Here is a 12,503-nt window from a genome sequence, read left to right as displayed (position 1 = left end):
AACAAGTCTTAACCAGTAATGAAGTAAAGCATAAACACACAGATTGAAATATTAAAGTTCCCTTTTTACCTTAGCCCCTCACACACACACACACATACACCGGTTAACCGGACAAATAAAGGTATTTTTGCTTTTAGAGCTCGATCACAGACAAAAAAATACTTGGGCTGAATACTTGCTCTTTCTTGAAGAAACAACAGATGAGATATGTTGAGTTCCAAAACTGGCATACAGTCTGACCTCCGAGTATACATAGATGGGTCACTGGGATCTTTCAGAACAGTTCTTTTCAGGCAGCATTGAGTCAGAGTCGTACAGCATAGAAACAGGCTCTTCGGCCCACCGCATCCATGCTGACCATAATGTCTATCTATACTAAACTCACCTGCCTGCATTAATTCCATATCCCTCTATGCCTTGCTCATTCAAGTACTTTTTAAATGTCGCTACTGTTCCTGCCTCCACCACCTCCTCATTCCAGATACCCACTATTCTTTGTGTGAAAAATGTACCCCTTTGATCCCCTTTAAACCTCTTCCTTCTCACCTTAAATCTATGCTCTCTAGTTTTACTCACCCCTACCATGGGAAACAGACTCTGGCTATCTACCCTATCTATGCCTCTCATAATTTTATATACCTCTATCATGTCCCCTCTCAGCCTCCTTCACTCCAGGGAAAACAGACCCAGCCTATCCAATCTCTCTTTATAACTCAAGCCCTGCAAACCAGGCAACATCCTTGTGAATCTTTTCTGCACCCTCTCTCGCTTAATCACATCTTTCCTGTAGTACGACTACCAGAACTGCACACAGTACTCCAAATATGGCCTAACCAACGTTATGTACAACTGTAACATGACGTCCCAACTCTTATACTCAATGCCTTGGCCGATGAAGGCAAGCATGCCGTACGCCTTCTTCACCACTGTGTCTACCTGTGTTGCCACTTTCAAGAAACTATGTACTTGCACCCCAAGATCTCTCTGCTCAACAACACTCCCCAGGGCCCTGCCATTCACTATATATGTCCTGCCCTGGTTTAACTTCCCAAAATGCATTACTTTGCACTTGTCTGCGTTAAATTCCATTTGCCAATCCCTTGCCCACTTTCCCAGTTGATCCATATCCTGTTGTAACCTTATACAACCTTCTTCACTGTCCACTATACCACCGATTATGGTGTCATCTGCAAACTTACTAATCATGCCCCCCTATATTCACATCCAAGTCATTAATATATATAACAAACAATAGAGGGCACAGCACCGATCCCTGCGGCACACCACTGGTCACCGGCCTCCAATCTGAAAAACAACCCTCCACTACCACCCTCTGCCTCCTATCACCAAGCCAATTTTGTATCCAATTGGCTAGCTCACCCTGGATCCCATGTGTTCGAACCTTCCAGACCAGTTTACCATGCGGAACCTTGTCAAAGGCCTTGCTAAAGTCCATGTAGACAACGTCTGTCGCCTGCCCTCATCAATCCTCTTGGTCACCCCCTCAAAAAACTCAATCAAATTCATGAGACATGATTTCTCACGCACAAAACCATGTTGACTATCCCTAATCAGACAAATAAAAGCAAAATACTGCAGATGCTGGAAATCTGAAATGAAGACAAGAAATGCTGGAACCACTCAGCAGGTCTGGCAGCATCTGTGGAAAGAGAAGCAGAGTTAACGTTTCAGGTCAGTGACCCTTCTTCGGAAGAAGGGTGACTGACCTGAAACGTTAACTCTGCTTCTCTTTCCACAGATGCTGCCAGACCTGCTGAGTGGTTCCAGCATTTCTTGTTTTGATATCCCTAATCAGACCATGCCTTACCAAATGCATTTAAGTCCTGTCTCTCAGAATCCCTTCCAATAACTTTCCCACCACTGATGTAAGGCTCACCGGCCTGTAGTTCCTTGGCTTATCCCTGCTGCCCTTCTTAAACAAAGGCACAACATTAGCTATCCTCCAGTCTTCCGGTACCCCACCCGTGGCTAACGATGATACAAAAATCTCTGCCAGGGCCCCAGCAATCTCCTCCCTTGCTTCCCATAGCATCCTAGGATACACCTGGGAAGGCCCTGGGGATTTATCCACCTTAATGCGCATCAAAACCTCAAACACCTCCTCCTTTGTAATGTTGATATGCTCCAGGATATCGCTGTTCCCTCCCTTGAACTCACTAGCTTCCATGACCTTCTCCACCGTAAATACGGATGAGAAATATTCATTTAAGACCTTGCCCATTTCCCGTGGCTTCACACATAGATTGCCACACTGATCCTTAAGGGTACTACTCTCTCCCTAGCTACCCTTTTACTCTTAATATACTTATAGAATCTTTTAGGATTCTCCTTTATCTTATCTGCCAGGGAAATCTCATGGCCCCTTTTCGCCCTCCTAATTTCCTTCTTAAGTGTACTCCTGCATCCCCTATACTCCTCGAGGGACTTGCTTGATCCCAGCCTCCTTCTTTGTCCTGACCAGACCCTCAATATTCCTCGTCAACCAAGGTTCCCTAAACTTGCCAGCCTTGCCCTTCTATCTAACAGGAACATGCCATCCCTGAACTCTTTCTATCTCACTTTTAAAAGCCTCCCACTTGCCAGATACCACTTTACCTGTAAACAGCCTCTCCCATTCAACATTCAACGTGTCTGATGTTCCTGTCTGATCGAAATCAGTCTTCCCCCAATTTAGGATTTCAACCTGAGGACCAGTCCTATCCTTTTCCATAACTATCTTGAAGCTAATAGAGTTATGGTCACTGGTCCCAAAGTGCTCCCCCACTGACACACAAACCACCTGCCCAGCCTCATTTCCCAAGAGGAGGTCAAGTGTAGGCCCTTCTCTAGTAGGGCCATCCACATACTGCTTCAGAAAACTATCCTGGACACACTTAACAAATTCTTCCCCATCTGATCCCTAACCCTAACCCTAATCCTCTTGTACAGGTCACCTCTGCACCAGAAGAGATCCCAATGATCCAAGTAGCTGAAGCCCTCCCGCCTACACCAGCTCTTCAGCCACGCATTCATTTGTCTTATCCTCATATTCCTACCCTCATTAGCATGTGGCACAGGGAGTAATCCTGAGATTACAACCCTAGAGGTCATGCTTTTTAACCTTCTGCCTAACTTCCTATATTCACTCTGCAGGACCTCATCTCTCTTCCTGCCTATGTCGTTAGTACCAATATGGACCACGACCTCTGGCTGCTCACCCTCCCCTTTCAGAATGTCCTGCAGCCGCTCCGAGACATCCTTGACCCCAGCACCAGGGAGGCAACATACCATCCTGGAGTCTCGTTTGCGGCCACAGAAACGCCTATCTGCACCCCTTACGATAGAATCCCCTATCAATACAGCTCTTTCACCCCTTTTCCTCCCCTGCTGTGAATTGAGAATTGAGAATTAATTTAGCAGGCTTTTCTTCAAAGATAGGAGATAAGATGAGTTGACACAGTGGACTGCTCAGGGTTTTTTTTTTTTAGAGAAGTGCTGGAAATCTGAGCTGGGTTGTGCTCTTCTCTCCTTCCTTGGGAATTCTCTTTTCTCCTTGGAAGTTCTCTTCTCTCCTTGGAATTTCTCTCCCTTTTTATACAGTTCAACCCCAACTCAAAACAATTCAAAAGCAAAACCGGCAACAGGAGGTCAACCTTTTGACCTCCATCAATCTTGACCTGTCACTTCTTTGTAAACAATTTCTCCAGGTGTCCAAAGTTCTCTGTTACTGCTGGAAGTCAGGTAGTTTCCCGGAAAGGCTTGTTTTCCTCACAAGACATCTCAGTGCCGTTTTAAAAAACATTTCCAGAGACTGTTTTTCAAAGTCAAGTGGCCTTTACATGACCCCCTTTGAAAACTGCAAAGTTTAACATTTCTTCAATCTTTCAAAAATGAATGCTCAAAAAATATATTTAACAAAACACAGAGGCACTTTCATAACTACAATTCTACGTAAACGCCTTTCCGAAAACCAGATTTAATCCTGAGGACCAGGTCCTCTAATGTTAATTAACAAACTATGTTGCTCAAACAATTATTCTTACTACTTTGGAATTCCTCACTCTTGACTTCCTTTCACTTTTTCTCTTCTGCAATCTCTCCACCTCCGCACTTCACTCAAGAGCAAAGGAAGTGGATTTTTATTTCACGAGCTAGTGCGAGGTGTATATTTGAAGGCAGCAATGCAATGTTTCCTCATATGCTTTCTAATGTGCTGGGAAGGGTGTGCTCCAGTTACTTTCCGCAGGTATCTGTAACCTTTTCAGGCCTGCACCTGTGTACAGAATGAGAGGGGTCATTCGAGTGGGATCAAGGACAGATTTGTTTCCCCTCCTTCCTCTTGGACCTCACACAACCAATAGTTCAAAATTATGAGGGGTTTTAATTGAGCAAGTAGGGAGAAACTATTTCCTCTGGCACGTGACTTGGTAACTAGAGGTCATAGATGTAAAATATTTGGCAAAAGTAGTACAGAAGAACAGTACAGCACAGGAACAGGCCATTCGGCCCTCCAAGTCTGCACCGATCTTGATGCCTGTCTAAACTAAAACCTTCTGCACTTCCGCGGACCGTAGCTCTTTTCCCATCCTATTCATGTATTTGTCAAGATGCCTCTTAAACGTCGCTATCGTACCTCCTTCCACCATCTCCCCCGGCAGCAAGTTCCAGACACTCACCACCCTCTGTGTAAAAAACTTGCCACGCACATCCCCTCTAAACTTTGCCCCTAGCAACTTAAAACTATGTCCCAAAGTAACTGACTCTTCCACCCTGGGAAAAAGCTTCTGACTATCCACTCTGTCCATGCCACTCATAACTTTGTAAATCTCTATCATGTCGCTCCTCCACCTCCGTCATTCCAGTGAAAACAATCCGAGTTTATCCTACCTCTCCTCATAGCTAATGCCCTCCAGACCAGGCAGCATCCTGGTAAACCTATTCTGTACCCTCTCCAAAGCCTCCACATCCTTCTGGTAGTGTGGCAACCAGAATTGTACGCAATATTTCAAGTGTGGCCTAACTAAGGTTCTGTACAGCTGCAACATGACTTGCCCCGACCGATGAAGGCAAATATGCCATATGCCTTCTTGACTACCTTATACATCTGCGTTGCCACTTTCAGTGATCTGTGGACCTGTTCGCACAGATCTCTCTGCCTGTCAATACTCCTAAGGGTTCTGCCATTTACTGTATACGTCCCACCTGTATTAGACCTTCCAAAATGCATTACCTCACATTTGTCTGGATTAAACTCCATCTGCCATTTCTCTGCCCAAGTCTCCAACCGATCTATATCCTGCTGTATCCTCTGACAATCCTCATCACTATCCGCAACTCCACCAACCTTTGTGTCATCCGCAAACTCAGACCAGCTACATTTTCCTCCAAATCATTTTGGGGCGGCGCAGTGGTTAGCACCGCAGCCTCACAGCTCCAGGGACCCGGGTTCGATTCCGGGTACTGCCTGTGTCTGCGTGGGTTTTCTCCGGGTGCTCCGGTTTCCTCCCACAAGCCAAAAGACTTGCAGGTTGATAGGTAAATTGGCCATTATAAATTGTCACTAGTATAGGTAGGTGGTAGGGAAATATAGGAACAGGTGGGGATGTTTGGTAGGAATATGGGATTAGTGTAGGATTAGTATAAATGGGTGGTTGATGTTCGGCACAGACTCGGTGGGCCGAAGGGCCTGTTTCAGTGTTGTATCTCTAATCTAATCTAATCTAATCTACTACAAAGAGCAAAGGTCCCAGCACTGATCCCTGCAGAACACCACTAGTCACATCCCTCCATTCAGAAAAGCACCCTTCCACTGCTACCCTCTGTCTTCTGTATCCATCTTGCCAGTTCTGTATCCATCTTGCCAGCTCACCTCTGATCCTGTGTGACTTCACCTTTTGTACCAGTCTGCCATGAGGGACCTTGTCAAAGGCTCTACTGAAGTCCATATAGACAACATCCACTGCCCTTCCTTCATCAATCATCTTCGTCACTTCCTCAAAAAACTCAATCAAATTAGTGAGACACGACCTCCCCTTCACTAAACCATGCTGCCTCTCGTTAATAAGTTCGTTTGTTTCCAAATGGGAGTAAATCCTGTTCCGAAGAATCCTCTCCAATAATTTCCCTACCACTTACGTAAGGCTCACTGGCCTGTAATTTCCTGGATTATCCTTGCTACCCTTCTTAAACAAAGGAACAACATTGGCTATTCTACAGTCCCCTGGGACCTCACCTGTAGCCAATGAGGATGCAAAGATTTCTGTCAAGGACAGAATTTCTGTCGCGGTGGGGCTTTACTTGCTTATAATCTTTCACATTTCTAATATTTGCCAGTTCTGATGAAGGTCACTGACCTGAAATGTTAACTCTGCTTCTCTCTCCACAGATGCTGCCAGACCTGCTGAGTAGGGCGGCACAGTGGCGCAGTGGTTAGCACCGCAGCCTCACAGCTCCAAGGACCCGGATTCGATTCCCGGTACTGCCTGGGTGGAGTTTGCAAGTTCTCCCTGTGTCTGCGTGGGTTTTCTTCGGGTGCTCTGGTTTCCTCCCACAAGCCAAAAGACTTGCAGGTTGATAGGTAAATTGGCCATTATAAATTGTCACTAGTATAGGTAGGTGGTAGGGAAATATAGGGCCAGGTGGGGATGTTTGGTAGGAATATGGGATTAGTGTAGGATTAGTATAAATGGGTGGTTGATGTTCGGCACAGACTCGGTGGGTCGAAGGGCCTGTTTCAGTGCTGTATCTCTGATCTATTTCCAGCATTTCTTGTTTTTACTTCAGATTTCCAGCATCCACAGTATTTTGCTTTTTAAAAAAAACCATGGTTGTGTGAACATTTAACTAGTTTATTAGAGTTTTTTGAGGAAGTAACAAGCAGCATGGATATAAACATACGAATTAGGAGCAGGGGTAGGCCACTCGGCCCCTCAAACCTGCTCTGCCATTCAGCAAGATCATGGCTGATATGACTGTAACCTCGACTTCACATTCTCGCTATCCCTGATAATCTTTCACCACCTTGCTTATCAAGAATCTATCTGCCTCTGCCTTAAAGATATTTAAAGACTCTGCTTGCACTGCCTTTTGAACAAGAGAATTTCTATGATTCATGCTCCTCTGCGAGGAAAACTTTCTCCTCGCCTCTGTCTTAAATAGGCAACACCTTTTTTTAAACAGTGACCCCTAGTTCTAGGTTCGCTCACAAGGGGAAACATCCTTTCCACATCCACCCTGTCAAGACCCCTCAGGATCTTATATGTTTCAATCAAGTTGTCTCTTGCTCTTCTAAACTCCAGCAGATACAAGCCTAGCCTGTCCAACCTTTCCTCAAAGGACAAAAAGCCCTATCCAGGTATTAGTCTAGTAAACCTTCTCTGAACAGCTTCCAATGCATTTACATCCTTCCTTAAATAAGGAGACCAATACTGTACACAGTATTCCAGATGTGGTCTCACCAATGTCCTGTATAACTGAAGCACAATCCCCCCCTACCTTTGTATTCAATTCCCCTCGCAATAAACAATAACATTTTATTAGGTTTCCTAATTACTTGCTGAATCTGCATACTAACCTTTTGCGATTCATGCACTAGGACACCCAGATCCGTCTGCATCTCAGAGCTCTGCAATCTCTCACCATTTCAAGAATATGCTTCTTTTTTATTCTCCTGCCGAAATGGACAATTTTGCATTTTTCCACATTATACTTCATTTGCCAGATAAAGAGAAACCTGTGGATGTGGTATACTTGGATTTCCAAACAGCATTTGATAAGGTGCGACATCAAAGGTTACTACACAAAATAAAAGCTTTTGGTGTAGGGGTAACATATTAGCATGGACAGAGGATTGGTTAGCTAACAGGAAACAGAGATTAGGGATAAATGGGGCATTTTCGGATTGGCAAGATGTAACAAATGGTGTGCCACAGGGATTATTGCTGGGGTCTCAACTATTTGCAATCTATATCAATGACTTGAATAAAAGGACAGAATGTATGGTTGCTAATTTTGCTGATAACACAAAGATAGGTTGGGGAGTAAGTTATGAAGAGGACATAAGGAGTCTGCAATGGGATATAGATAGGTTAAGTGAGTGGGAAAAATATGGCAGATGGAGTATAAGGTGGGAAAATGTGAACCTGTCCACTTTGGCAGGAAGAATAGAAAAACAGTATATTATTTAAATGGAGAGAGATTGCAGAACTCTGTAATACAGAGGGATCTGGGTTTCCTGGTACAGGAATCACTAAAAGTTAGTATCCAGGTACAGCAGGTGATTAGAAAAGCAGATGGAATGCTGTCATTTATTGCAAAGGGAATGGAATATAAAAGTAGGGAGGTTCTGCTACAGTTGTACAGGTCATCGGTGAGACTACATCTGGAGTACTGTGTACAGTTTTAGTCTCCTTACTTAAGAAAGGATATAATTGCTTTAGAAGCAGTTCAGAGAAGGTTCACTGGGATGAAGAGGTTATCTTATGAGGAAATGTTGTACAGGTTGGGTCAGTATATTTGGAGTTTAGAAGAATGAGAGGTGATCTTATTGAAACATAAGAGATCCTGAGGGGACTTGACATGGTGGATGCTGAAAGGATATTTCCCTTACGGGAGAGACTAGAACAAGGGGGACACAATTTAAAAATAAGGGGTCTCCTATTTAAGATGGAGACGAGCAGAATTTTTTCTGTAAGATGGTCGTTAGTCTGCGGAATTCTCTTCCTCAGAGAGCAGTGGAGGCAGGGTCATTGAATATTTTTAAGGCTGAGCTAGCTAGATTCTTGTTTGACAAGGGAGTCAAAGGTTATTGTAGGTAGCCAGGAAAGTAGAGTTGAGGCTACAATCAGATCTGCCACGATCTTATCAAATGGCAGAGCAGACTCAAGACCAAATGGCCTACTCCCCAAGTCCTGCTCCAAATTCGTATATTCGTACAAGTAACAAATGCTGGCCTTGTCAGTGACACCCACCTCCCATGAACGAATATCAAAAAAAGCTCACCGAGGAAGGAAGAAAGCAGGTATGGTTGGGGGATAGGCAGTGACAGTTGAAACTAGCAGTTAACTTGAAATTAGGGCTAAATGCACCCACAATTAGACCTGGAGGAGTTAATCAGTGGAATAGAAGAGACTTGAGAAAGGGCCAAGGATAGCAGCAGATGTCCAAGGAGAAAGGTGTATAATGAGGAGCTTCCAGGGCAGCTGACTGCCCAGGGGTCATTTTTCTGAAATGTAGGGGACTTGATTAAGAAGTCACAGATGATACAAAAATTGGTTGTGTGGTTGATAGTGAGGAAGAAAGCTGAAGGCTGCAGGAAGATATCAATGGACTGGTCAGGTGGGCACATAAGTGGCAAATGGAATTCAATTCAGAGAAGTGTAAGGTAGTGCATTTTGGAAGGACAAGCAAGGCAAGGAAATACACAATAAATGGTAGGATACTGTGTCCTCAGTACCTTGCTCTACGGCAGCGAGGCCTGGACAACGTATGCCAGCCAAGAGCGACGTCTCAATTCATTCCATCTTCGCTGCCTTCGGAGAATACTTGGCATCAGGTGGCAGGACTATATCTCCAACACAGAAGTCCTTGAAGCGGCCAACATCCCCAGCTTATACACACTACTGAGTCAGCGGCGCTTGAGATGGCTTGGCCATGTGAGCCGCATGGAAGATGGCAGGATCCCCAAAGACACATTGTACAGCGAGCTCGCCACTGGTATCAGACCCACCGGCCGTCCATGTCTCCGTTATAAAGACGTCTGCAAACGCGACATGAAATCGTGTGACATTGATCACAAGTCGTGGGAGTCAGTTGCCAGCATTCGCCAGAGCTGGCGGGCAGCCATAAAGACAGGGCTAAATTGTGGCGAGTCGAAGAGACTTAGTAGTTGGCAGGAAAAAAGACAGAAAAAAAAAAAGACAGAGGCGCAAGGGGAGAGCCAACTGTGCAACAGCCCCAACAAACAAATTTCTCTGCAGCACCTGTGGAAGAGCCTGTCACTCCAGAATTGGCCTTTATAGCCACTCCAGGCGCTGCTTCACAAACCACTGACCACCTCCAGGCGCGTATCCATTGTCTCTCGAGATAAGGAGGCCCAAAAGACTGAGAAGAAGAACAGAGGAAGCTTGGCATGAATGTCCACAGATCCCTTAAAGTATTAGGACGGGTCGATAAGGTGGTCGTGAAGGCATACAGAATACTTTCTTGTATTAACCGAGCCTACAGTCTAAGAGCAGGGAGTTATGATGGAACTGTATAGAACTAGTCAGACTGGAGCTCGAGTACTGTGTGCAGTTCTGGTCACCACATTACAGAAAGAATGTGATCACACTAGAGAGAGTACAGAGGAGATTTACGGGTATGTTGCCGAGAATGGAGAATTTTAGCTATGAGGACAGATTGGACAGGCTGGGATTGTTTTCTTTGGAACACAGGAGGCTGAGGGGAAATTTAATTGAGGTGTATAAAATAATGAGGGACCTAGATAGAGTGGATAGGAAGGCCCTATTCCCCTTAGCAGAGAGGTCAATAACATAGGTTTAAAATAATTGGCAGAAGGATTGGAGGGGAGTTGAGGAGAAATCTTTTCACCTAGAGGGTGGTGGGGATCTGGAAGTCATTGCCTGAAAGGGTGGTAGAGGCAGTAACCCTCATTGCATTTAAAAAACATTTTGATATGCACTTGAAGTGATGCAACCTACAGGACTAGGGACCAAGAGCTGGAAAGTGGGATCAGGCCGGACAGCTTTTCTTCAGACACGATGGGCTGAATGGTCTCCTTCTGTGCCGTAAATTTTCTTCTTCTTCTTCTATCTCCCTTTACCTTCTCTGCTCTAAGCAGAACAACCCCAAATTTTCCAGTCCCTCCTGATAACTGAAGTCTCTGAACCATTCTAGTAAATCTCCTCTGCTGCCTCATTTCTTTGTTCTCTCTGTTTGCATGTGGAAAAACTCCTTTGGAAATAAATCCTGTAGAAATAACTGACTGGAACCGTGTGCTGCTCCATGCATGAATTATCGCTATTTTACAATGCAAATAAGAGGTACTGATTAAGATTAAAGTGGCTTCATATGCTGAGTGGTGACTAGGGGATTCTGACAGTGAAACACTTTCTGCTTCTGGAAGAGGATTCCTTTAGGTGACTTGCAGCCTGTTGACAAGCCCTTATGTGATTATAGAAAATACAGCACTTCACAAGGTCAAGAGATGTGAAGCAATTCATTTTCACCTCACTGTTCAGGGTGGAGGCGGGAGGAGGAGGAGGGAAACCATGAATCAGTGAAGCTGATGGATAACATACTGAAAATAACAACAGCCACAATCATGTATTCCTGGGAGAAGCTTTCTGCCTTTCACACCCATCACCGTTCTCGCTATTGTCGCTATGGTGATGTGTCATACCTCCATCGATGCAGGAAGGTCCAGGGTCCCTGTCCCTGTTGAAAACTTCTGTCAGATGGCTGATGCCTGCCACCAAGCTGCTATATGTAGGACACACAGAAAACAACATTTATTCCTCTTCTCCGAAAACAATAAAAGAAAGAACTTGCAGTTATATAGTACATTTCACTACCTCAGGATGTCCTACAGCACTTTACAGCTAATTAAGTAATTTTGAAGTGTAGTCACTGTTGTAATGAAGAAAAGGTGACAGCCAATTTTGCACACAGCATGTTCCCAGAAACAGCAATATGATAAATGAGCAGAGGGTTCGAGTTTAACTCACTCGAAACATATTCACTCACATAGAGTTAAAATCAGACGCCTAGGTTTTAATGATGTTAGTTGATTTATAAATATTAGCCAGGAGACTGCAGAGAACACACTGTTCTTATACGAACAGTGGCATGGGATATTTTACAACCACTTGAGAGGGGAGATGGGGATCTCGGTTTAATGTCTCATTCAAAAGACGCACCTCAGTACAGTCACTCTGACAAATGCAGTACTCCCTCAGTACTGACCCTCTGACAAATGCAGTACTCCCTCAGTACTGCCCCTCTGACAAATGCAGCACTCCCTCAGTACTGTCCCTCTGACAAATGCAGCGCTCCCTCAGTACTGCCCCTCTGACAACTGCAGCACTCCCTCAGTACTGACCCTCTGACAAATGCAGCACTCCCTCAGTACTGTCCCTCTGACAAATGCAGCGCTCCCTCAGTACTGCCCCTCTGACAAATGCAGCACTCCCTCAGTACTGACCCTCTGACACTGCAGCGCTCCCTCAGTACTGACCCTCTAACAAATGCAGCACTCCCTCAGTACTGCCCCTCTGACAAATGCAGCACTCCCTCAGTACTGACCCTCTGACAAATGCAGCACTCCCTCAGTACTGACCCTCTGACAAATGCAGCACTCCCTCAGTACTGCCCCTCTGACACTGCAGCACTCCCTCAGTACCGACCCTCTAACACTGCAGTGCTCCCTCAGTACTGCCCCTCTGACAAATGCAGCACTCCCTCAGTACTGACCCTCTGACACTGCAGCGCTCCCTCAGTACTGC

The 12,503-nt window shown here is 45.1% G+C and overlaps 1 protein-coding gene across 1 annotated transcript in view; it reads right to left on the bottom strand.

Moving 5' to 3' along the window:
* Positions 1-12,503, bottom strand: part of LOC137367175 (dynein axonemal heavy chain 6-like) — a 1,370,791-nt gene that overhangs the window by 208,786 nt on the left and 1,149,502 nt on the right. Inside the window, exon 47 of the mRNA XM_068028611.1 lies at positions 11,402-11,481. Coding sequence (XP_067884712.1) covers positions 11,402-11,481 — 80 coding nt within the window. The remainder of the gene's footprint in view (positions 1-11,401; positions 11,482-12,503) is intronic.

This window comes from Heterodontus francisci, chromosome 3, assembly GCF_036365525.1.
Source record: "Heterodontus francisci isolate sHetFra1 chromosome 3, sHetFra1.hap1, whole genome shotgun sequence".
Lineage (NCBI taxonomy): Eukaryota > Metazoa > Chordata > Chondrichthyes > Heterodontiformes > Heterodontidae > Heterodontus > Heterodontus francisci.
Note: the sequence above shows the minus strand (reverse complement) of the source record. Positions and strands in the feature narration are given on the sequence as shown.